Source organism: Gopherus flavomarginatus, chromosome 3 (assembly GCF_025201925.1).
Source record: "Gopherus flavomarginatus isolate rGopFla2 chromosome 3, rGopFla2.mat.asm, whole genome shotgun sequence".
NCBI lineage: Eukaryota > Metazoa > Chordata > Testudines > Testudinidae > Gopherus > Gopherus flavomarginatus.
The window spans coordinates 206,303,616-206,329,732 of record NC_066619.1 but is presented as its reverse complement, the minus strand read 5'-3'; the positions used below and the strand labels follow the sequence as shown (position 1 = coordinate 206,329,732).

At 39.3% G+C, this 26,117-nt stretch overlaps 2 protein-coding genes across 9 annotated transcripts in view; one reads left to right on the top strand and one right to left on the bottom strand.

Moving 5' to 3' along the window:
• The window catches only part of C3H4orf45 (chromosome 3 C4orf45 homolog), a 144,020-nt gene that overhangs the window by 53,115 nt on the left and 64,788 nt on the right, over nt 1-26,117 (top strand). Inside the window, exons 5-6 of one of the 6 annotated variants that reach the window (XM_050946673.1) lie at nt 10,627-10,700; nt 19,956-22,448. The exons of 3 other annotated variants lie outside the window; for them this stretch is intronic. In XM_050946673.1, coding sequence (XP_050802630.1) covers nt 10,627-10,700; nt 19,956-20,067 — 186 coding nt within the window. In that variant the 3' untranslated portion in view covers nt 20,068-22,448. Of the gene's footprint in view, nt 1-287; nt 5,292-10,626; nt 10,701-19,955; nt 22,449-26,117 lie in introns of those variants that run through there. 2 more of the 6 variants (XM_050946678.1, XM_050946676.1) reach the window with 2 other exon arrangements.
• Nucleotides 6,176-26,117, bottom strand: part of FNIP2 (folliculin interacting protein 2) — an 84,751-nt gene continuing 64,809 nt past the window's right edge. For all 3 annotated transcript variants that reach the window (XM_050946228.1, XM_050946229.1, XM_050946230.1), the window contains 7 exons: nt 22,775-22,921; nt 22,455-22,624; nt 15,905-17,261; nt 14,405-14,561; nt 12,904-13,104; nt 9,335-9,450; nt 6,176-7,236 (listed from right to left, as the gene is read on the bottom strand). In XM_050946228.1, coding sequence (XP_050802185.1) covers nt 7,158-7,236; nt 9,335-9,450; nt 12,904-13,104; nt 14,405-14,561; nt 15,905-17,261; nt 22,455-22,624; nt 22,775-22,921 — 2,227 coding nt within the window. In that variant the 3' untranslated portion in view covers nt 6,176-7,157. The remainder of the gene's footprint in view (nt 7,237-9,334; nt 9,451-12,903; nt 13,105-14,404; nt 14,562-15,904; nt 17,262-22,454; nt 22,625-22,774; nt 22,922-26,117) is intronic.

The following is a 26,117-nucleotide window of genomic DNA, read 5'->3' as shown; positions in this document are numbered from 1 at the left end:
TAGTGGTCTTTAATAAATAAGTAGATAAGGTACATCACCACCAGTGCTGTCATTCCAGTTGCCATTTATTTCATGAAATAGAAATCTTAAACCAGGTATCTGCCTCTGGTATTACGATTATTTTGTTTCAGAACACATTTTTTAAACAAATCCTTAATTTTATTGACAAGTATCAAATCATGGAATTGAGGTTAATAGTGAAAAATTACATCCCCAAGCCTTGACTGCCCTATCAGTTTGATTACTCATTGTCAGTCTCAGAGTCTTTTTATTTTTTTTATTTACAGATGTACACGCCCTCTCCTACTTTCTGACCCTTCTGCTTGGGTGTTGCATGTGTACTGATCTATATCTCCTGTTAATACCATTCAATTTATGCTCCTGCTTCTTGTCCAACTGCTGACATCCTGTCCCATTCTCAACCCCTCATTCATTCATAAAATGTACCCTAAAACAACATTATAAAAATTCATAGAATCATAGAAGATTAGGGTTGGAAGAGACCTCAGGTCATCTAGTCCAACCCCCTGCTCAAAGCTAGACCAACCCCAACTAAATCATTTCAGCCAGGGCTTTGTCATTCCAAGGCCTTAAAAATCTCTAAGGATGGATTCCACCGCCTCCCTAGGTAACCCATTCCAGTGCTCCACCACCCTCCTAGTGAAATACTTTTTCCTAATATCCTACCTAGACATCCCCCACTGCAACTTGAGACCATTGCTCTTTGGTCTGTTATCTGCCATCACTGAGAACAGCTGAGCTCCATCCTCTTTGGAACCCCCCTTCAGGTAGTTGAAGGCTGCTATCAAATCCCACCCCCCCCTTCTCTTCTGCTGACTAAACAAGCCCAGTTCCCTCAGCCTCTCCCCGTAAGTCGTGTGCCCCAGCCCCCTGATCATTTTCTTTGCCCTCCACCAGACTCTCTCCAATTTGTCCACATCCTTTCTGTAGTGGGGGGCCCAACACTGGATGCAAACTCCAGATGTGGCCTCACCAATGCTGAATAGAGGAGAATAATCACTTCCCTTGATCTCCTGGCAATGTTCCCACGAATGCAGCTCAATATGCCGTTAGCCTTCTTGGCAACAAGGACATACTGTTGAATCATATCCAGCTTCTCGTCCACTGTAATACCCAGGTCCTTTTCTGCAGAACTGCCAAATTGTTAGGGTTAATGCATTATCTAGCATTCTCAGCCTTATTGATTAAGTCACAAGTAAAGATCCATTTTATAGACTCATCCTAAACCTAGGTAGAAGTTGTCACTCAACACGAGGTAGCCACATAACTCAACACAAATGGTGCTCTGGTTAAGGCGTAGACCAGAGGTCGGCAACCTTTCAGACGTGGTGTGCCGAGCCGTCATTTATTCACTCTAATTTAGGGTTTCGCATGCCAGTAACACATTTTAACGTTTTTAAAAGGTCTCTTTCTATAAGTCCATGATATATAACTCAACTATTGTTGTATGTAAAGTAAAACATTTAAAAAACCTTATTAAGAAGCTTCATTTAAAATTAAATTAAAATGCAGAGCCCCCCGGACCACTGGCCAGGACCCTGGGCAGCGTGAGTGCCACTGAAAATCAGCTCGTGTGCCGACTTCGGCACGCATGCCAAAGGTCGCCTACTCCAGGCCTAGACCAACAAGGGAAAATGAAAATCAGGATTACGACCCAGAGGCACAGCTGTGCACGTGTACTCTGCATGCTAGTAGGCCTTCAGTCTCATGAGCACCAAATTCTGTTTACCTTAAAAAGGTTACTGTTTTGGTAAGAGTCCTATGTGAAGGACAGGCTATGCAGTTCACCACAAAGTGGGCGAGTGTGAAATCATAGTGACAATCGAGTAAAACAAAGTTGTATTCACTAAATGTGCCTCTATAGGACAGAGTTTGGTACCACACCAAGCACTGTAGGAGATTCCAGATATATGTCAAAAGGCTACAAAATTTACAGTTACTACTACAAAATAAAAAACTGAAACCATTTCAGGGAGATGCACAGTGAGGAGAACTTGATGCAAAGAGTTATTTTTCTTATCCCCGTCAGCCTGAGATATTACTAATCTTTATTGAGTTCAAATTGAAGATGGGATGAGTGATTATAAACACACAAACCAGACTGTACCTCAGCTCTACTCCCAAACATAAGGGTACAAAAACAAATTGTTACATTAATCCTCCTCCTCTTCTCCAATGTAATGATTAGCTGCAAGGCCAACAGATCCAGTCGTTTTTCTACAGTTTCTCCATTCAAATCTCATGCTGTTCTGAGGCCTCCAGACTGGAGAGTTGCTTGGTGGACTCTGGACAGTATCCAGCTTGGAAGCCTTAGAAAGATGGTGGATTTGGCATTAAAAAAAAAACTGACCCAAAACAGCTGGAAATCTGGTGAAGTCTGATTGTTCATGCAGGTGAAAAAAAAAAACACAGAAAACTGAGTGAAGCACAAAAATACAAATACAGAACCCTCAGGCTCTTAGGGCACTTAGCACATGGACAAGTATAAAATAGTTTTGTTTTTAAAATAAACTCATATAGATGTTATGAAAAGCCCTATGTTGTGAAAGAGTATGGAGTGAACCTGGAAACAGCCATGGGCCTATGTGAGATCTATTGAATAAAGAAATAACTAATTCCTCCACAGAACCTAATTAGCGAGGGCATTCAGCCCATTCGTGTTCACTCAATTTTCATTTCTGCTCACAGATCACTTTTAAGGTATCAGCATTTGTCTGCGTATAAATGGAGAGGAGGCATCTATAGATTTGAGTAGAGTTTAGGGAACATAAGCCACCGAACCTTGCGAATACTGTCTATTACAATGCCATATCTGCTGCTGCACTACTGATAATGGTACTAGCCAATTGTACCCATCAATGCAGTGTTCAATTCGAGCTTTATCCACCAGAAACAGAAAAACATTTCTAGGAAGAGATTTACAAGGGAAAAAAAATAATCAAGACAATTTAAACTGAATTCAAAACGTTTATTGCACCAAATGTTGCAAAGAAATAGACCAAAATTATACTGTACAAAAACAGCAGTAAGAAAAAAAATTCCACATAGTTTGACACTGATATGCATTCAGTCAATTCTAAAAGAAGGAAATCCTTTCATAAAAATATGCAATAGCAACACAATCAGATTTGCTTCTAGTATGGATAACCAGTTATGTATGTCATTTTAATCCATTTAACTGGAGTAGCTAATGTATAGTATATAATTGGCAGTTTAGACTCAATTCTGATCTGAGTCCTTTTAAGCCAGGAGTGGAGGCTGGGGAGAGGGAATCTTGCTTTAGATAGTGACCAAGTTGTGTCACTTTACATACAACAGTTTGGTGTTTTGAAAAAGGGCTTTTCACTTTCAAGAGTGAAAATATACAAGCAAAACACCTTATTTATTTTGTTCTCCAAATTATACTATGAAAGACACACAGAATTAAAAGTATATATTCATACATTTGAGGCAGAACTATAGTTTAGATTAATTAATAATTTGGGAAGCTATAAACTAGATTAAAATGTTTAGCTCATATTGAAACTGCTTTAGATTAAAAGACTTCTATTATATGCAGTCCTACAGTTTAGTGTTCACCTGTATTGGCATTCCTCCCCCCCTCTGTAAAAGTAATTTAATCTGAAGAGTGTACATTCTTTACACTGGAATGTGTAAACTGCATTTCTGTAGGGTTTTGAAAGATTACTCAGCCTCACTTGAAAACCAAGAAAAATATGTATTAAGAAGTTTACAAAAGATTTATAATACTGATAAAAATAAAAAAGCTTTGGAATCTTGAAGATTTAAGCTACATTTTTATTTCACTGTAAGTTTTAAACATTTTTCCTGTACATTCATACCACTTTTCATTCTATTAAAAAAATAAAACTAACATGCTATAAAGATGTCTAACACAACATTTGTACATACTTACTGCTCTGTCATGCCACACTAACTTGCCCAACCAGCAAGATGCTACAAAAATGTTCAACAGGTAAGCTTTACAAAGTTGAAGAGCCCTAAAGGTAGTATCCTGTCAATTGAGGTAGTATATTTGGCGGGAAGGAGAAATATTTAAGTTTCTTTAAACTAAAGCCACCATTTTTTTAAAATTAAGAAATATACAAACCTTAATTTTAGAAATCAATTTTGAGACTAAAAATAGGGCAGTCTCGTGTAATTTGTGAAGAGCAGCGAAGTGTTATATAAAAGGCAATAACTATATTGTAAAGATTTTATACTGGGCTGAGGAAATGTCGATTGCATTTGAATCATCAGTTCATACATCTCCTTAAATTAACGTACAATTTTATCCAACAGCAGCATTTGTTGGGGGTAAGTAGTAAATTAAGGATTTCTGATCAAGGTTCTAAGTCTGCAACATGCTGTGTTCAGGTTGACTTGCCTTCAGATGGGGCTCCATGTGGATACAGAGGTCCACTTGCAGGCATCTCTCTGCAAAACTGGGACTCAAGTCAGTTCAGACGGAAACAAGACAAGCCATTTTTTGTTGAACATAAACAGGAACTAGACAAACTAAATTACTATGAAAAAAACTGCAGGGCATGAAGTAATGAGAATGCATAAAATATAGAATTCTTGCATACTTACAAGGGAAGTCATTACACCCACCTACACACTAAGCAGAGAGGGGAAGTTTGACAACAGGTGCACTTGCTATGTCATTTGGTTTCAAGCAAACCGTGGAGTGGAGGTCAAAGCAGCTCAGGGGAACCAAATCAGGGCAAGCAGATTTCTTCATGTATCAGCAATAAGAAATAACCCAAACCTCAGGAAGACTGTAGTCACTCTGAAGAGCATATTGGAGAAAAGGACTAAATGCAAAAGGACTACAGTGCAATTAAACACCCACGACTGGCCTAGCATGAGCTGATTCATGCTCATGGGGCTTGGGCTGTGCGGCTATAAAATCGCAGGGTAGACATTTGGGCTTGGGATGAAGCACAGGCTCTGGGACCCCATGAGGAGGAAATGTCCCACAATCCATGCTCCAGCCCAGGCCTGAAAGTCTACACTGCAATTTTATAGACCTGCAGCCTGAGTTAGCTGACACGGCCCATCCATGGGTGTTTCATTGCTGTGTAGACATACTCAAAGTATTATGCAAAAGGGAGACTCCTGGAATGTTAGATTGGAGATCCCAGATGTTAAATAATCTTATCTGTTTAGAAATCATACCTGGAAATTAAGAGTCCTTCAACTTGGACGCACAACAACCCTTCTGCACAGAAATTTCTCATGGTCATCTACATGTTCCTCTCAGAGGGAGAGAGAGACACACACACACACACAGACACTAACAAGATTAAGGGCAATTTTCTGTCACATTTAGAACAAAATGAAAACCCCTGTAATACTCACCTTTTCTCACTTTAATTATTGAAGATTCTCTTTAGAAAGCCAATTATCAGGGCAGTATAAACTGAAACTCTGTGCTTAAATGCTAGGAATTTCTACAATGCTGGGAATTCTGGAATCACCAGCAAGGATGGTTCAGTGAGCCAATTAATGAATCCTAGCAGGCAGGAATTATTCTAGTAGGAAGAATTCATGTTTCTAAACAAGTATTTAGACAGCTAGGTATCAAATGCCAAAAGTACCCTATACTACTTATGTCTGTGTTTCCACAGAATGTTTGATAGTCTAACACTCTGCTTGGGTGAGTTCCTTGCCTCTAGCTTTCTTTCTCTGAAAATTATGTTTTTATTTCCTTTTGCCCTTTCTTGGTCTAAATAGTTTCATATGCTTCTCAATAGTGTTCAATGAAAAAAGTAACTTTGTACCTTGCTGTGTATACATTGTATGTAAATAGTAAAGTTTGTACCTGTGAGCAGAGAATTTCAGATAATTGTATACTATTATATGGAACAATAGAGAGACTGGTGCTATGAACTATTTGACCTAATGGGCAAGTTTCTTCCTCAAAGCAGTTAGTCCTTAATAGATTAGAAGGCACTGAGATGATAGTGCAAAAGTTCTGTAGAATCATAATGGATGTTCATGAATGTTCATATTAATAAATCATGATGTCCAGCTTGTCATTGTCCTCTTTGTTTCACTTAAAACAGCCTCTACTTTCAATGTGAATAAAGAGTCATCTCCAAATAGTAGCAATGCATTTGACCAATCTATTTTAAAAAAAACAAAAACAAAAAACCTTTGAGTTTATGCCAATTGGTTGGTGTATGCGCGCACACACATACACATGCGCGCACACACACACACACACAAAGTGTAACACATTTGGTAACATATTGTACTTTAGCTTGTCAAACGGAAATATCTCAGACGGCAATATTGGATTCCATTAAGACTTAGGACCAATTCCCAGTTTTACAGGGCATACAGAAACGCAAAAAAAATATATATTAATGATGTAAATGCAAGAACGTAAACTTGTAGTAGAAATTCTATAAGACTTTCTAAAAAATCCTCCTCTCTCGAAAAGCTGTCTTCATTCTAATGTTGGGGTGGCACTAATTATAATCCGAGCTCATTCTATTTTCTCATGAGTAAAACTAGAAGCAGCTGCAGCTTCCTTTTATCCTTAAAGAAACAATAAACCTCACACATGCCACGTAACTCAGCTGCCGAGTCAAAGTTTCTTGTTTTGAGCTGGCCACTACTACAATACAAAAGGATGTCTGTGTTCTGCAAAACTTCATGTCCATCCAAACACCTCTGCAAAGGAATGCTACGTACATAGTTTACAACTCCAGCTCCGCAACCAAAGAAGCACACAAAACACCATGCGATCACAAGTGCAGTATTAGAAGAACCATCCTATTTCACCTGTTCTTTTTACTGCCACCTCATGGGGTTTTTTAGCAGTGTTTTCTGCTGACAGTTGAGTGTTTGCTGTAGTGTTTACTTCTGTCATTTAAAAAGACCGCAAGGATGCATTCACCTTCATGATTTATTAACTCAGAGGCGAGTGTAAAAAAACCAACCCAAATGCCTTTTGTATTATGTAAACTGAAGTCTTTAGATAAAGTGTCCAGCTGAAAGTAGAATCAAAAGGTGTTGGAATGCACTGCCATACACCTGCTCCCCTTTACCAGTACTTGGCACGTCTGTTCTTCCTTCAAGATTCCTGTAGTTTGTTTAGGGAATGACTATCCTGAGATTTTAACTTATAAGAGTATTTGAGCAACATACGGGGAGTGAGTGCTTGCGACAGCAGCCAACAAAGGCAAGTCATTGGATTCAATCCTAGAAGTTTAAGAAAAGGAAGAAGGCTTTTAAATATATATATCAACGTTTTACCGGAAAATAATAATAAAGTTTCCCCTTCCTAATCCACACCAGAAATAACTGGCAGTCACTCCCTATATCACTGGTGATTTAACAGGCTGAAGTGAGGTCTCTTCTCATTAAGGGTTCATTACTATTTGACCATTCATAGCATACCAATAAAATGTTCAGTAGTATTTTTCATTTGTAGATTTTTACAAAATTAAGAAATCAGTGTTATATTATGTCATGCATTATCTTTGCTTGCTTTTAAATTCTTCACAAACTTCAGTTCACAGCTTCTTTCAAGCCATTAGTGTGAAATAATCAGGTTTTACTGCATTAGTACTACACTAACACTAACATCAGTTTGAAGAAAATAGTCAGTTTTTTCCAAGTGTTATATATAATCAAAATCAGACAGGCTCAGTGTTTCAGCACCACAACAGCTTTGCACCTCCTGAGACAGGCTCATGTTCTTAGAGCAGCAGTGGTGCTTTAGCACTCCAGGCAAAAGTTAAAATTTATTCACCCAGGCTCTACAAAACTCAAAATTCCATAAATTGAGACTATGGCCATAATAATAAACAATTTAACATTCCAAAGGCATATTGCATCAAAGTCTCAGTAGATGTTTTTGACAACAGATCCTGATCGGAGCAGCATTACAGCTGAAGTTGCTTGACAAGAACACATACCCACTCTGCAATCAAAGCAGGGGTAGAAAAAGCATAGCACTGTCAGTTTCAAGTCACTTCAGCTATGGCATGCAGACCAGGATATGAGATTTGATGAGAAACAGAATGGAATGCCTCAGACAGATGGGGGGAGGGAAAGTTAAAGAACAGGGAAAGCAAAGAGTAAAAGGGAGGCAGTGAGACTTAGTGGCTAGAAAACTGGACTGGGACTCAGGAGACCGGATTTCTATTCCCAGCTGTGACATTGGTATGGTGGGTGACCGTGGGCAATTCCCATAACCTCTGCGCTTCAGTTTCCCCATCTGTAAAATGAGGATAATGTAAAGTCCTTTGTAAAGTGCTTTGAGATCTACAGATGAAGAGTGCTATGCAAGAGCTAGATATTACTATTATTATTATTAAAACACTAAGAAATAATCAGAGAAATTGCAAGCTCTTTTGTTCTGTGTTTGTACAGCATGCAGCACAATGGCGTCCTTGTCTCTGATTAGGCTCTTAGGTGCTACAAATAATGAAAAATAATAAATGTAGGGTTGACAGAGGGAGAAAGAGAGAAGAAAAAAATGGACACAGTCTTTTCATTTGGCTGTTGGACAAGAGGAATACAGTGAATTTACAGGAAGGCTGAAAAGTGAACAATTGAAAAAACTTCACAAAGAAAACCAAGTCATGCACTTTAGTGACTCTGAGTTACTGTACCTAACTGCTTAAAAAAACCAAACGAACCCAAATACCTGTCATCTTTTTTTGTCACACATGATTAACAGCAGTAAGAGTCCAAAGACTCAGACTGGCAGTGGTCTCCAACTTCTTAGGATATCTTCTTATTAAACTATAATGTATCAAGAAGGCTAGCATGTATTTTTATTAGTATCAGAACTGATTTCTGTCTTATTTCTGAAGATGGGCTTTTAAATTATTGTAGAGAACAAAATCAGTGGGAAAGGGGAGCGGAGAACCCAGAACAATGAATACCCAACAATAAAATAAAATAAAAACACCTCAACATTTGGAGGCACTGCTTCTGCCCACCCTGAAACTTTGATACAAAAGGGGAAAAAAAAGATCGAATTGACTGATAACAGAATGGGACTTTGCCTGTTTGCCTGACAAACTGCTCATGAAATAAAAAGTTAATTTTTCTTCAAGACAATAAGGACCAGTTATTGTTCTTGATGCTAAATTTTAAACTGTTCAATTTGACTTCCAGATAGCTCAGTGGCACACATTTTCACACTTTATTTAGCATCTCTCTAATATACAAGCCTAGTGGGTAGTGAGAAGCAAGCCTACTCATTGAACAGCGGGGTAGCATTTGAACTTCAAGGGAGTTTGGTCAATCTTACCAGCAGTTTATAGCAGCTCTAAGTCTTACTCACCCCAATACAATTCCTAGCTCTTTTACATGAACTCTTGTATGTCCTCGCAGGTATTCTGAGAGCATTTTGCTTTTGAGGTACATCTCCTGTAGCCTATCTTCAAGATGCATTATGCACTGTAAAAAACCAGAAATTTCAAGAATCGATTTAGCTTTTATGTGAAATCACTGTAAATATGTAAACTCATAATTTTAGTTACTATACCAGGAGGCATGATGTAAGTTTAGTGTAACTTAAAAAACCCAAAAGAATAGGCATAGTGCTCTTTGCAAGTGGCCAACACAATCGTAGCAAAATGGATCATTTTTCAGAGATTTGGGTCAGGCTATCCTTCCTGGCTAGCACCTTTGTTGCAGTCAACCAGCCACATCCAACTCCCACTGTAGTCAATGGCAGTCTTTGCACTAACTTAAATAAAAGCTGGATCAGACCCAAAGACATTCAAGGCATCTAATTAAAACTGAAACCTGAAGACTTTGATTAGGCCATCTTTATTACAAGTCACTACTGTTTTTTCTGTAAGATACAGCTTAAATAGCAGAATCTAAAATCAGAACTTTATAGATTTGCAGAATTGCCATTCTTGAAGAAACTAAGAATTATAAAAAGCAGCACTTTCAATTTTATTTTATACACTTCTACCTCGATATAACGCTGTCCTTGGGAGCCAAAAAAATCTTACCGCATTATAGGTGAAACTGCGTTATATCGAACTTGCTTTGATCCACTGCACACACGCCCCCGCCCCCCCCCCAGAGCGCTGCTTTATCGCATTATATCCGATTGGGTCACGTTATATCAGGGTAGCAGTGTATTTGCAATAAAGTGTGTAAAGACAGTGATATGGGCTGGAGTGACAGGTTCTTTTGTTCATTAATTTATTTAAAAATCTCATTTATGAACCCCTTGTAGATGTTTTGCAGTACTAGTGCTACAGGGTTTTAATATTGGTTCAACGGTGTTTAATAACTAAATACTAGTTGTCAAATGGTAAAAGTTGAAGTTAATTAGTATTTCAATGATTAGACTTTTAAAGATCACATTGTCCATTAACTTAATATGCTAGAAGTTCATATGCTTTTTATAGATTTGAGAGAGAATTTAAGTGTGAGAGCAATTATCATGCAAGAGAATAGGTGAAATGCCACTGAAGTCAGAGGCAAAACTACCAGGGGGCCAAAATTACACCCAATATTTTTAGTGCTAGAATATGAACTAGTAAGACACTTTATTGCCTATTTTGGTATGGGATACAGGATGTGTATTAAATTTGATACATCATCTCTCTGCAGCAAAGACCAGTCCACCAAAATCAAACTAATTCAGCTCTGCATGCTCCTAGAGATGAAGGCAAGCAGCGTACGCAGTAAGTCGTATTGCAGAGTACATCTGACAGGAGGAGGCAGCAATTAGACACGCATCAGGAGCGTGTAACTTTAGGTCACATTAAGTATATTTCTCAAGTTTAAGGAGTAAAAAACCCTGCATTTGTTAAAGCATATGGAATTCTTAACACTGTCCTAGACATTTGAATTTCCTTTTGTATTTTATGCTAATGTACAACAAATTTTGCTAATTAAAGTCTAAGGCAGAAGAGAGCTGTGCTTGGTAGGTAAGATAACATTATTTTGATGTTCTTTAGCAGCATAAATAAATATTTGAACAATCATTCTTTCAGTTCATAATGGTTCTTACATAACTTGAGAACAGCCAATGGATTGACTGTTTAATGCTTTGGGTTGTAGGAAAAAGAGATACCATCTCATGACACAGTGCTAGCTAAGGTGAACTGACAACCGCTTGACTTAACATTTTCACTGAATACCCACATCACAGGCGACGATCAGAACATGGTATGAGCTAGGATAACACATTCTCCATGCACCCTCAAATGCAAAGGGAATCCATTAATGCAGTGGTTCTCAACCAGGGTTATGAGTACCCTTGGGGATACGCAGAGGTTTTGTTTATACTGCTCTAAGTACAATATATATATTCCAATTGATTTATTTTATAAACTATATAGTAAAAATGAGAGTGTAAGCAATTTTTCCATGATAGTGTGCGGTGACACTTGTATTTTTACATTTTGTAAGCAAGTAGTTTTTAAGTGAGGAATAACTTGGAGGTACTCAAGACTAATCAGACTCCTGAAAGGGGTACAGTAGTCTGGAAAGGTTGAGAGCCATTGCATTATGCATCCTTAATAGGCTGGGTTAGGGACAGACATCTATATAATAGGTGTACACTGAGCGTTGCCCGGGGGGGGGGGGGAGAGGGGGGCAAGTGGGGCAATTTGCCCCAGGCCCTGGGCCCCACAGGGGCCCATACAAGAATATAGTATTCTATAGTACTGAAACTTTTTTTTAATGGAAGGGACCGCCAAAATTGCTTTGCCCCAGGCCCCCTGAATCCTCTGGGCATAATTCCATAAACTCTTGTCATCTTCTGACATTTGCATTGCTACAGTTTACTTTCTCAGTCCTTATATCATTAATGTTATATGGGATTAAGAATTTTATGAAAGTAAAGAATATGGATGGTAGGAAAAGAAGAAGTGTTTACCTCTCCGTTACACTCCATTCTAAAGGAGATCAGCAGCGTTACACACCCCTATATGGTAACCTTTACAAACAGAACACTTCCATTCACTGAATGCCAGCTAAAAATCAGAAGATACTTAGAAATCTTTAATTTCACGTGTGGATACACCAGACAAATCCCTCTCATTCTTGATGGCTGAAGAGTTCAGGCTCATCATGCCTACAGAGGCGTGAGAAATGAAGTGGAATTTTTCAAATTTTCCTTATGACTTGTACCATTGAATGAGTGAAAAATTATTCAAAAGTCAGCTTTCAATATCAAAGATAGTGACTCAAACTGGGATATACATTTTTTTCTCTCTCTCACACCTCTTTTTTTTTTTTTTTTTTTTTTTTTTTAAAGGTGCATTTAAGCAGCATCCATGCCGATCTTCGTTTGTTCTTTCCACTAACCATGGACATACTCCATGGGTGGGCTTTAATATGGTCATATATCTTGAAGTGCCACAATGAGCACACCATTGGCCTGTGTTGTCTATAGCTCAGAACTGTTCTCTGTTTTGTGTAGTACCATACAAAACACAGTCTGTTGATCTGAACAACGGATGGGTGGCTCAGAAGGAAAACTGACAAGGGAGACAGTCTGCTAAGACACAAATTTAGCAGCATTATGCTCATCAATGACAGGGGTTCTTTGGGTAAATAGTATATGATCATGTAATTCAAGACTGTAGTATAATGCATACACACAAGGGGTATGAATTAAGGCTGAACAGGCAACCTTAATTCTGGCATTTACTAACTTTTGAGTCCTTGACTTTGCAATCTTAATGTTCTTTTAATGTGGTTTTATATGTATAATATCTCTGTAGGTGGGCTCCACTGTGCATGTTTAGTATATTTACTAAATTGTTTCACTGTAATTGAAATCAGGCAGGTAATACCTGAAGGCCCTAGCATACGAAATTTAGCACACATGACTGAACAATTCTTATTAGCCACAGTTGTTCATAAAGAAATACTTACGAAGTCAGCTGGGAGGTGAAGTTTGTAAAGCTGTAAAATGGACTGCAGCAAATTGGACACTTGACTAGAGACTAAGACATCTTTGCCTAGCTTCATACTGTCCATCATCCTTCTCTGGCTTGTAGCCACCTGTACAGTCCATTTATCCGTATCGGCAATAATGCAGACAGCTTCTGCTATGGGCTCATCTAGTACTGGATGCTGTAATAGGTACAAAACAAGAACACTAGGTATTCAAAACATTTTCAACTGGTGTTCACAACTGAGACTAAAAGGCTTCATTAGTACTTAAGTTTTGCGTGGGAGGGGTGGAATGATAAAGTGGGAAGAGTGTTTCAAAGAAGTGAGACCAAACACTTGTTTTTGTCTAAAAACAAAAGGTTTTATAAAAATAACGTGAACTGTGGAGAATTTGGATTGGATTTTGTTATGGTGAAATAACTAACAAGACAAACTTGATTTGGGGCCAAAGTAAAAATACGCAAGTCAGACGTGTAGCTTTTATTTTAAAAAAAGATGGGTGTGACAGACAGCTATATACTAATTGTGAATTTCTTTATACAAAAGGAATCCCCAGCTCCCCTATTAGACCAGCTTTACTGCTGCTTTCTCTTACAGGGGAGGCACAAAGGGTTAGACTGGGGGCTAAAGCTGCGGCCTGTGTGTTTCAAAGACAAATTTCTGTTCTGTAAGTGTGGAAAAAATAGCAATTTCATTGCTCAATTTAAAACACTCCATTTGAGAAGCATGGTTCTTTTTACTGTTTCCTTCCTGCACTGCTACAGATAGCTAAAAGCACTTAATGTCTGCAACTAGGGCTTGTTAATCTTTAGTCGGCATTTACTGTGCAACTATAAATGTTAATTTAGTGATAGATCAGTTATAATAAATTACTTGTTTTGAACCTACAAATAGAGTAAAAACCAGACATTTTAGACATGGTCTAACACACAATGAAGCTTGTACGTATGGCCAGCTAATCTGCACTCAGTCATCTGTGCTAATGACTGGCAAAATCTCTGTCCCTACAAGATTTCTCATCTCCATAGTAACATGTACTATAATAGGTGGTAACTGCATTAACAAGCTTCCAGGCACCTGCAGACCATCTTAGTTGTGTACACTGCAATGCAGTCAGCCTGTTAAGGTGACTGAAAAGGGAAGCACTTCAATATTATATTTTTCCTATTGTAGAGAATAATCCTGTTAAACTTTTCAAGTTGTAAGTAGAGAATTAGATATCCCCCCCCCCCCCGGCATTTATGTTTGCAGTATAAGATTTATACAGTACATGTGAGCACATGTGAAAGGGGTGTGTGTGTACTGTCACATGTTCTAAGAGTCAAGAAGTGTGAAGTCTCTATATTGGTCACTAGCAACTCGTTTTATTGAACAGTAGCAATCCTGTATCTTTTCCCCATCCAGAATATGTTCTCAGTAAGATCATATCATTCCTACTATTAGAGGTCAGTGGCTCTGGAAAAAATGTAGGGAAACCTACATGCACTGCATGAAGCAGATCTGCTGGTAACCACTGCTTGAGTTTTTCATCATTACTTATTCCATGCAGTACCAGATCAGGCATGTATGTGGGACAGTAACCACCGAGAAGTGACCTTCCAAAGTTTTTCACACTTGGACTGCTGATTATGTTGGATCTGAAACAGAAGAATACGAAGCCCATTCAAAAGCCAAGAGCATAGCCACCCTTCAGATATCTCTCCCCACTCCTCCTATAGGCACAATAAGTATGGTGAAATTGTCAGCATTATAGACTTGTCACAAGATCTTCAAATACATGAAACTGATGCAACTCTTATCTGACAGGCTACATTTAGATGCTGTTGAGAGACCTGACATTAACTAGCCCTCAGGTTTACTCTGTGCCTGGCTCTGTAGCTTGTTTAAATTTACATAGCAAGTCCTCTGGCATTTAAAATTAAGCAGCACTAAATGAAGCCACACAAGGAAAAAAGAAACAATGAAGCAGAGTTAATATTGGTGTAGGAACCTTAACATTTCCTGACTAATTTTGAACAGTTCAGAACATTTTAGTTTTCTAGATTTTAAGAAAAGAAGAAGACAAGTCTGAAACTATTAGGCCTTGTGGAATATATAAGCTCCCTGTTTTGCTGAGCTTGAGAGTTCATTGCGTGGTTCAGTGAACACTTAACTAAATGCATATGCAGTCTCAAGCAAAGTAAAGGCATCAGAATTATGCCTGCATTAAATTTTAGACTTCATCTGTTTACCAAAAAGTGTGATTAGAATTTTTCTACTCTCCCTAAATTCAAAAGGATGAGAAAAGTGTTTTCCTCAAACTTTCACAGATGTTCACCTTCTGCCAGAGCACAAACAGAGAATATTTCAGCCTTAAGGGAACAGTTTTCAAGACCCTAAACAATAATAAAGCCCAGATAACTGGCTGAGTGAAGTCTGTAGAGCTCTGCCTGGTCACAAGGGCTCTCCTGCACTGTTCAGAACTTAAATGGTGAAAGAGGGGTGGGGATGGAGATGTTATAATGGATATTTAATAGCAACTTCTAGCAAATATTAAAAGTAAGTTTAATGTAAAGTACTCCAGGCCAGTCTTAGAGGTTTATTTTGTTTGGTTTTGTTTTTAAGTAAATGAATTTAAATGTTCATGCTGGATAGACAGTGAAGTTTTCAATTCAAAGCACACGCAGTAATTATGCACACTCCCTACCCCACCAGCATGTGTCTTAGCCCTGCTGAAGGACCAGAATTATCTGAGAAAAAAAAGCCCTGTCAAAAACAAAAATTATTTTGACAAGCTGTCAGTGTATCATCCTACTCAAATCTCGGCCTTTTGCTGAGACTGCCAACAAAGGACCCAGTTGCAACAGCAATTTTTACAGTACAGACATCAGCAAGAAACTGAGTTGAGACCCCATGCATTTCACAGACCGCTGAACAGCTCTTGGGTAGCAACAGCGTTTGACCCCATTTGGCACAAGATCCACTCATATACATTCTTTACCTTGGTAAAGGAAGTTCTACTTCTGTAAATTCTTCATGCCTATTGCTGACATGGCCTCGAGGGTGTAGATCAGAGATACATGAAGCACCATCGTCATCGCTGTCTCCAAGTGCACTATCTGAACTCTCATTCCTAGGAATATCCCCTTCAATTCGGAAGGGGATTTTCCTTCCAGCATCCCCATAGGGGACATCGTCAGCGACTATTTGGCCAGAGTCCTGTACGTCAGAACTTGTTTTAACAGAGTCAAGTGAATGGCCCTCCCCATTCTTGGAGCACAGGGTTCTAGCTTCCTCTAAGATTTCTGTTTTTACAGTTTCTATTTTATCAGATGGCTTAAGTGGTTCATCTGACAAACCACGCAGAGTAGAAGTATTTGCTACATTCATTTCAATTTTATTACCTTCAGCAAAATATTCATCAAATATACTCGCACTCGCTTCACATGACGGAATTTGTGCATAACAGATATTACGCCTAATGTGTAATGGGTTAAGGGAGGCTTTGGAAGTTTCTTGTTGGCTCTGGGAAGTTTCTGCAGGCACATTTGGTGGACTTGACGTACAGCTTGCTACCTGTAGATTTTTTTTGAACGCCTTAAAATTTTCATCCATGTCACTCTTGCGAGTTTCTAAATCTGACTCTGGCGATGTAGAACTTCCAATCTGGAAGGTGACCCTTTCTAAAGGAGGACTCCTCTCAACAAACCTCTCAGGACACGGTACAGCAGATGACCTGTCAGATGGCTTTTCTGCTACTTCACTAGTGGCCTGGTTGCTATTCTTTAAGACATCCATTAAATCCTCTGATTCTATTTGTTCTTCAAAATGGTATGACACAGTTCCTATATCAACTACCTTCCCTTTCCTACAGTCATCCACTATTCCCTTAGACTCAGAAGTGCCAACTGAGAAGTCTTTTGATGCAATACAGGATGCCCTGGAGCTCTGATCAGCCTTTCCTGTTACTTCTTCATTCTTTTCTTTTGAGGACATTGGCAGAGCAGGAGAGCTCTCTGGGTTACTGACATGCCCCATAGTGCTACTGGTTTGATTTCCACCATTCTTCTGAGGTAGGATTGGCGGCACAAGAGCGGGTTCATTCTTAACAGTGACAATCACATAATCAGATTCTTCAACCTCTCCCTTTTCCAATGTAGTTGTGATCTTCCTTCCATTTAGCAGTTGTTCTTCCTCTCCAACTTTCCCATTCCAGGTCAGTTGATTTTCCTGTAGCTCAGAGCACCGTAGGAAGTATGTTAGAACGTAGAGAATACGTTGAACTAATTCCTTATGTTTTCCAACAATCACAGTCCGTGTCAGCCTAACGGGAGAGCCTATGGCACCATACAGATCACCTATGCAAACATATAGGGAAACAGGTACTTCACAAATGTGTATGTGGTTACACTACAAATTTCAGAAATAGAAAACACATTAAATGCATTCTTTGTAAGCACACACTTACATAATTTGGGCAATTCCTTATATCATTTTAACATGCTTTGCCTCACAGCAAATTAATGGAGGTTTGAAAACATTTGTTTTTTCTTTTTTTAAACCCAATATTTCCTTTTATTTGCACCTAGGCTTGTTTTCATAGAGTTGATCATGAGTGTGAGACTGCTAGCATTCAATCTTGGTAACCTCAACACTATTTAAAGTTTTGTTTCACAAAACAAAGCTTACAAGATATTATTTTCATTAGGAAATGGAGACAAGGAAAGAAAGTCCTTTTACTTATATGCTGAGCACAGTTGCTATAGAAATCAGAAGCAAACAAACAAACAGGAAGCCCAATTGACATTTTTAATAGAGTTTCTAGGAATAAAAGCCAAATCAAAGCCTTGATCTTAAGAACATACTCACAGGATTAACTTTATGCATGCAAGTAGTCCCACAGGGAATAAGATTGTTAGATAATTTAGATGTATTGAAGTTGGCAGGGCCTGACAAAATGCACCCTAGGGTACTTAAGAAACTAACTGATGCAATCTCTGAACCATTAGCAATTATCTCCAGGAACTCATGGAGGATGGGTGAGATCCCAGAGGGTTGCAAAAGGGCAAACATAGTACCTATCTTTAAAAAAGGGGAACAAAGAGGACCAGGAGAGTTATAGATCAGTCAGCCTAACTTCAATACCTGGAAAGATATTGGAACAAATTATTAAACCATCAGTTTAAGTACCTAAAGAATCATTAGGTGAATACATAATAGCCAACAAGCATTTGTCAAGAACAAGCAATGCCAGAACAACCTAATTTCCTTCTTTAATAGAGTTACTGGCCTACTTGATTGGGGAGGGGGGGGAAAGAGGGAGGTTGGTGGACAGTAGACGTGATATAGCTTGATTTTAGTAAGAGACTTTTGATGCAGTCCCAAATGCCACTCTCATAAGCAAACTAGGGAAGCGTGGTGAAATTGAAATGACCATAAAGTGGATAGACAACTGGTTGAAAGACAGTACTCAAAAAGTAGTTATCAATGGTTCACTGTCAAACTGGGAGGATGTATCAAGTGGGATCACCCAGAGGCCTGTCTTGGATCAGGTACTTTTCAATATTTTCACTAATGACTTGGATAATGGGGTCAACCATATGGTTATAAAATTTGCAGATGACACTAAGCTGGGAGAGGTTGCAAGCACCTTAGAGGGCAGCATCAGAATTCAAAAAGACCTTGTCAAATTGGAAAACTGGTCTGAAATCAATAAGATGAAATTCAATAAAAAACAAGTGCGAAGTACTTCACTTATGAAGGAAAAACCAAATGCACAACAAAATGGGAATAACTGGCTAGACAGCAGTACTGCTGAAAAGGATCTGTTCTAGTGCATCACAAGTTGAATATGAGTCAATATCAGTTGTTAAAAAGACTAATATAATTCTGGGGTGTATTAACAGAAGTATCATCTGTAGGACATGAGAGGTAATTGTCCTGCTCTACTTGGCACTGTTGAGGCCTCAACTGGGGTATTGTGTCCAGTTCTGGGAGCCACCCTTTAGGAATGATGTGGACAAACTGGAGAAGTACAGAGAAAAGCAAAAAAAAACAACAACAAAAAAACAAAAAAAAACCCACTGATAAAAGGTTTAGAAACCCTGACCTATGAGGAAAAAAGTTAAAAAAAACTGTATAACCTTAGTTTTGAGAAGGTGAGAGGGACCTGATAGCCTTCAGATACGTTAAGGACTGCTGTAAAGATGATGCAGCACGGGAGATTTAGGTTACATATCAGGAAAATCTTTCTAATTATCATGGTAGTTGAATACTGTAATAGGTTACCAAGGGAGGTTGTGTAATGCTCATCATTGGAGGTTTATAAGTACAAAGTTAGACAAACATCTGTCAGGTATAGTCTAACTATACTTGCTCCTGCCTCAGCATGGTGTGATGGACTAAAAGATGACATCTTGAGCTCCCTTCCTTTACATTTCTATGATTAACAGTTAGGTGTATTAAAGCAAATGCTTGCTTTCAGGCTTCAGGCCTAAGTTAGTATTATATGTATATAAACTTACTTATAAAAGAGTCTTGGAGCAACAATAATATTATGACAACTCAATATAAAATTTTGAAATAAAAACTTAAGGTTTGCAGAGACTGAGCAGTTCCTTCATCATCATCAACAATATAGTTTTATCACTTATGGAATGCTGCAATTGACTGAAATCATGGCATTTTAGTATAATTTAATAATAAACCATGTATTTATGCAAACTTTCAATTTGTAAAGCTATTTACAAATATTACACACTAACCTTCCAAAAGATTTGTTTTCAGAAAGCACTTTTGTATTACGAACCCTGTCTTTTTAGGAGGGAACCACCAGAGGGCAACATTTTCCTTCTTATTGATGTATATTACAGTAAACATCCAAACTCACTTTATGTGAGAATAAGAAAGAACTGAGATGATTTGAATTCAACCATTTAGAATTTGTCTGGGTCTTTAAAACTAGTATTAGCTTCTTTCTGAGCCTACTCCATAATGTACACTCTTACCAGCTCTGAGTATGGGTAACAATTTATTTCACTTTTTTCTTGTAGAACTACTGGCAGTTCTGCTGGAGAGAGGACAAGATCTACTGCCCAAACAGGCATCATACAGCTCCTCCAACTGGTTTTTATATACTTCAGCCCTGGCTTCTTGTTTCCCTAAGCCAGCTCCCACTTTCCTGAACCTCAAAACACCCAGTCCCTCACTCCTCTCCTCAACTACTCAAGGACTCAGTAACTTTTCAAAATCTCTCTTTTTTAAAGCAAGCAATACAACTCTCCACCACAAATATATATAGTGGAGTTAGGAAACTTCAGTGCCAGCGAGGCTACTGATAAGAGCTCAGCTGTTCTCAGTGGTGGCAGATGACAGAACAAGGAGCAATGGTCTCAAGTTGCAGTGGGGGAGGTCTAGGTTGGATATTTGGAAACACTATTTCATTAGGAGGGTGATGAAGCACTGGAATGGGTTACCTAGGGAGGTGGTGGAATCTCCTTCCTTAGAGGTTTTTAAGGCCCAGCTTGACAAAGCCCTGGCTGGGATGATTTAGTTGGTGTTGGTCCTGCTTTGAGCAGCGGGGTGGACTAGATGACCTCCTGGAGTCTCTTCCAACCCTAATAATCTATGATTCTATGACAAGAATCAAATAGAACTAAGCTAGATGATAAACAGCAGAACATGATACTTACACGGAACTATTGTTATTCAAGTTGTTTCATTAAATTTCACTAAATTTTCTGGATTGTTTTACATTGGACAGACCATATATAGGAGGGTAAAATGGAGTGGGGGTGGGGGATTGCCCAAGTAGTGGAATTTTTGAGAGTAAGATTTTATGCATGTGATTATCTACTCTGCAAACATTAATGTCCACGTATGTTGGCTCTGAAGAGAAAATGTTCAGAAATGAATAAAACTGCTAGTTATAAATATTTTTCCAGCTCTCATTCACGTGCTTCTTATATCATAGAATATCAGGGTTGGAAAGGACCTCAGGAGGTTATCTAGTCCAACCCCCTGCTCAAAGCAGGACCAATCCCCAACTAAATCATCCCAGCCAGGGCTGTGTCAAGCCTGACCTTAAAAACCTCTAAGGAAGGAGATTCCACCACCTCCCTAGGTAACCCATTCCAGTGCTTCACCACCCTCCTAGTGAAAAAGTTTTTCCTAATATCCAACCTACATCTCCTCCCACTGCAACTTGAGACCATTACTCCTTGTTCTGTCATCTGGTACCACTGAGAACAGTCTAGAGCCATCCTCTTTGGAATTTCAGGTAGTTTAAAGCAGCTATTAAATTCCCCCTCACGCTTCTCCTCTGCAGACTAAACAATCCCAGTTCCCTCAGCCTCTCCTCATAAGTCATGTGCTCCAGCCCCCTAATAATTTTTGTTGCCCTCCACTGGACTCTTTCCAATTTTTCCACATCCTTCTTGTCGTGTGAGGCCTAAAACTGGACACAGTACTCCAGATGAGGCCTCACCAATGTCGAATAGAGAGGAATGATCACGTTCCTTGATCTGCTGGCAATGCTCCTATTTATACAGTCCAAAATGCCATTGGCCTTCTTGGCAACAAAGGCACACTGTTGATTCATATCCAGCTTCTCAACCACTGTAACCCCTAGGTCCTTTTCTGCAGAACTACTGCCTAGCCGTTCGGTTCCTAGTCTGCAGCAGTGCATGGGATTCTTCCGTCCTAAGTGCAGGACTCTACACTTGTCCTTGTTGAACCTCATCAGATTTCTTTTGGCCCAATCCTCTAATTTGTCTAGGTCCCTTTGTATCCTATCCTACCCTCCAGCATATCTACCTCTCCTCCCAGTTTAGTGTCATCTGCAAACTTGCTAAGGGTGCAGTCCATGCCATCCTCCAGATCATTAATGAAGATATTGAACATTGGTCTTAGGACCAACCCTTGTCCACAGCCATGTGATTTCATGTAACAAGATACTTAGTAAGTTATGTAGGTAGAAGAGAGTCACCACATCTGAGGACTTAGGGCCAGATTTTCTAGCCAGTTTACTACCCCTTTGTGCAACTGAGATGGAGCAAAAGGGCTGTAATTCCATTGCCAATGCCCAGATAGAATTTCCCTGGCATAGAGAAACCCTCTGCTTGCCCATCTACACTGCCGCCAGGCACTGCGCTTCTCTCACGCCCAGTCTCCCTTTCCCAGCAAAGGGGTGCACCAGCGCTTTACTATAATGATACTCCACTGGCATAGGGTCCATCAGGGACCACAAACCAGTGGCAGACTTTAATGCTGCCTGGCAATAGCTTTAGTTTGTGTCAGATGAGGACTGGCCAGAGAATCAGAGAGCTGGAACCAGCTCCCTGACATCCCCCAACTCCATCCCCAACATGCTTACAGATGATGTACAAGTTTAATTCTTGTCTGCCTCTGCATAGCTCCCATCTCAGAGATATTTTTAAAAATAGCTGTGTATATACAATGTATTTGTAGGGAAGTGCTACATTTCAATTAAATAGGTTAAAGTTTAGAAACTTTTATACTAGATTTTTTTTTAAAAAAGGTTTTCTACTGACCGAGCTGTGCCCAGAGAGGGTTATAAGGATGTGATTTTGCCAGCAGGTTTACAGCTTGTGATGTGCCTTTCTCAGAGAAGGTCTTTATGGGAAGATGGTCGACTGGCATTACAGTTGGGACCCACGCCAGGTGATAGGTCAGCACTGCAGTCAATAAAGCAGCTAAGAACCTAAAGAGAAAGAATATAACAAAAATAAGATCCCAGAGGGAGAAAAAGGTATTCCACATATGCTCATGTCTGTGTGCTTCCTATTATGTCTGTATGCATTAGAACACAAGTTACTGCAGGGGTAAGGGGATGATACAGAAGAAAGCATACTGGTTTTTGTTGATCTGTTCTATCAGAAGTGTAAATTCCTTAAGAAAGCGCTGGCATAACTGATTCTTTTCCAAAGTGCTGGACATCATGGTAAGCCACACAGGTTCTGCGATCCTTGGAACCGAATACAGGTTCCAGATTGTAAGTCTACCAAAAGAAAAAACAAAACAAAACAAGCTGTTAACCTGTGAATGAGGTTGCAAAAATAAATAAAAGAAAAAAAATACACAGTTTTCTTCAATCTTTTTTATAACATCTGTTAGGAGTTCTAATAGTTATGTAGGTTCTGTGCAGCTAGTCAGAGGCTCCACTCACATAATAAGAGGTGTTCTGTAGAACACTAAATTATATGAGATGCACCATAAGTGCATTAACAATATTCTAATCAATACAATTGCAATTTCCTTGACAAAGAAAGCATTCCTCTTAGCATGCAAGGAGGATATGAAATTCATCTCAGCACAAACTAAACAGTTGGACTAAACATTATAACGTTTCAATGAATCAAAATTTATTGCTTCACCAAGTTCAACAGGTTAGTTTTACCCGGCAATTGCTTCACACACAATCAACATTTATTTCATCATACTTTCTGGTATATTGTGTCATCAAAAGACAAATTGAGACTCTAGGAGCACCTTTAAGACTGAAGAACTATGCTGTAAGAGTTTAACTCTGAATGAAATCTGCAGCTCGACTCATCATCCTGCCTATGCAACAACCAGTCAGGTGCTTTACCACCTGAGTAAATAAGCCCAGATATTAGTCAATACATTGACCATGCAGTTTTAGAAGTGTGATCTTAGACATACAATGATTTGATGGGTAGCCTGATAGCAAAACACAAGCCCATCACATATGGCCACCATCTCCGATAACAGCTAATTTAATTCCAAACAGATTTGCATGATCCACAGTTAAATTTCTAGCTGAAGAGATTATAGGCTTCTACACATTTAAAATTTTTGTACAAATAATCTCCACAAGTTAGCAAGTTCAGAAACAGCCCTAGTATAGTGGAAAGTTTGGGGCTTTCCAGATCATCTAGTTAAATTTTCTGTTGTTTTATGGGTGATTAGTGCCTGAAAATTTACAGCCAAATATTCTGTCTACTTTACATTTCAAAATTTACCATTTACCAGAGCAATCTAGCTGTGTGTTCCCAAGCAATTACTTGCAGATACATACAGTGTAAACATATAATTCAATTTGTGTGTGTTAAGTTTCTTTCCTTGGATGCGTGTGTAAATTGATTTTACCTTCAATCTCTGTTTATTTATGCCTTTTTTAAGTTGTCTGTATACAATAGACTTTTTCAAATTTGCTAAAAACATTTTTTCTCTTGTGATGAGAATAGTTAGTTCTCTTAAGCATGTTATTTAAGACATGCTCTGGTGTGGTATGAAGGTTGATTTTTTAGGCTCATTATTCTTCAGTGACCATTCCACAAAAGTTACAAAAAGCTTAGAGCCAAGCCATTGTAGCTATAGTCCCCCATTATCTACAGTGTGTATGTTTTAAAATGTATATTGTTTTAAACTTCATATCCTTTTTTCCTTTGCACTGTGTATACTATCTTGCCAGCTGTAGATAGGAAGTGTATCAATGCTACAAGAGAAGCAAAGGGTGAGAGGTACGGAGGGAAGAAGAGGAATGCTTGGGGGAAAAAAACTAGTGGCATAAGACAGCAAAAATTGATACAATGAGAAAATATTATATTGGGGGGGAAGTCAAATCTGAGTCATAAAAATCAAGTCCATGGTGTAACACTCGTATTTTACAGTTACATACTAAGAACTACCTTAAAAGAACATTAGGATTGCAAAGTCAAGCACTCAAAGAGTTAGAAAACGCCAGAATTAAGGTTGCAACCAGGCCTTAATTGGGCCTCCATAAGTGTATGAATTATGATACAGTCTTTAATTACATGATCATATACTATTGTTCCACTGGACCCTAGCCTTCTTCAGTGCACAGAGTAGATGTTGCTCACTTAATGATATTCAGTATTATAATTTTGTCTTGATTCAGTGTTCAATGGCCTGATTTTCTGCATGCTATTCCAACCCTGCTCTGTTACTATCAGAACTATTCGTTTCCTCAGGAGCTATTCTATGGTGATTTTCAGTTTAGTAGGAGTGCTTCACAACATCGACTTATTTTCACAAATTCTATAGCAGGGTCATTTGTTCAGTCAGCATGCCTAGTGGTCAAGGCCTATGACCCTGTTTCACTTCAAGTGTGTCCTGAACCCCTTGGACAGGGTTCAGCTATGTCAGCATCCTTGCTGGTAACCTCTGGTCCTGCCCATTGCAGGGTAGGCACAGGGGATCCTGACCCAGGATCCTCAGAGTGTGATAGCATGGGATGGCTGGGTTCAGCCCATTTCTGCTCATTCGTTCCTGGGCCATTTCCCACACACCGGATGCCTCAGTTTGGGGCATGGCTGTCACTGCGTTATAACATTTCGCTTCAAACCCCAAAGTCTGGGGGTGATGCAGGTGACCCTCTGGTTCCCGTGTATATGGTTCTCCATACCTCTGGGGTGATGTCTCCATGAGCAAGAGGGAGACCCACAGCCAGACCTTCCCATTATTTTCCCCTACTGTTTCAGGGCAGTCCTACAGAAAATGGCTTCTCTCCTTCCCCCTTGCCTGGGCTGCTAGAGCTCTTTTAATACTGCTCCTTTCCCCAGGCAGTGCCCGAGGGGCAGAGCTTTCCCAGACCAGTACAGCTCGTGTCCTTCCTCTGCCTTATTGTGGCATTTATAAAAACTCTATCACACCCTGTGAGGCTAGAGATCAGTATTCTTCCCCATTTTATAGATGGGGAACTGAGGAACAGAGAGCACAAGGTCCAAAGTACCCCCTAGTTTTGGGTGCTCAATTGGAGACACCTAAGATATGATTTTTTACAATACTTAGCATGATATAGCACTGTTCAAAGCACAGCTCCCCCTGACTTCACTTGTAGATTTGAGTGCTCAGCACACTTCTACACACCAGACCCCAGGAGAGAGAGTCAGGCACCCAAAATATGAGGCACACACCATTAGTGACCACCTGTGAAAAGTTATGCAAGAAAGCCAGTTGAACTAACACAAGAACTCTGTGGCCCAGGCAGGAACAGAATCTAATCCTGCAGGTAGCACTCAACTCCCTTAACCATGAGATTGTCCTTTTTGTTCCTGCCTGCCACCCCTCACCTCTGTCACTACACACCTTCCAACAAGCAGGGAACCTACTGGCAACACACTCCTTTATTATATAATCCTGATTCATTCCCAGAGCACAGTCCATGCTGAGCTTTAAATGAGGAAGAGGTCTTGAAGAAAAAGTAGTTT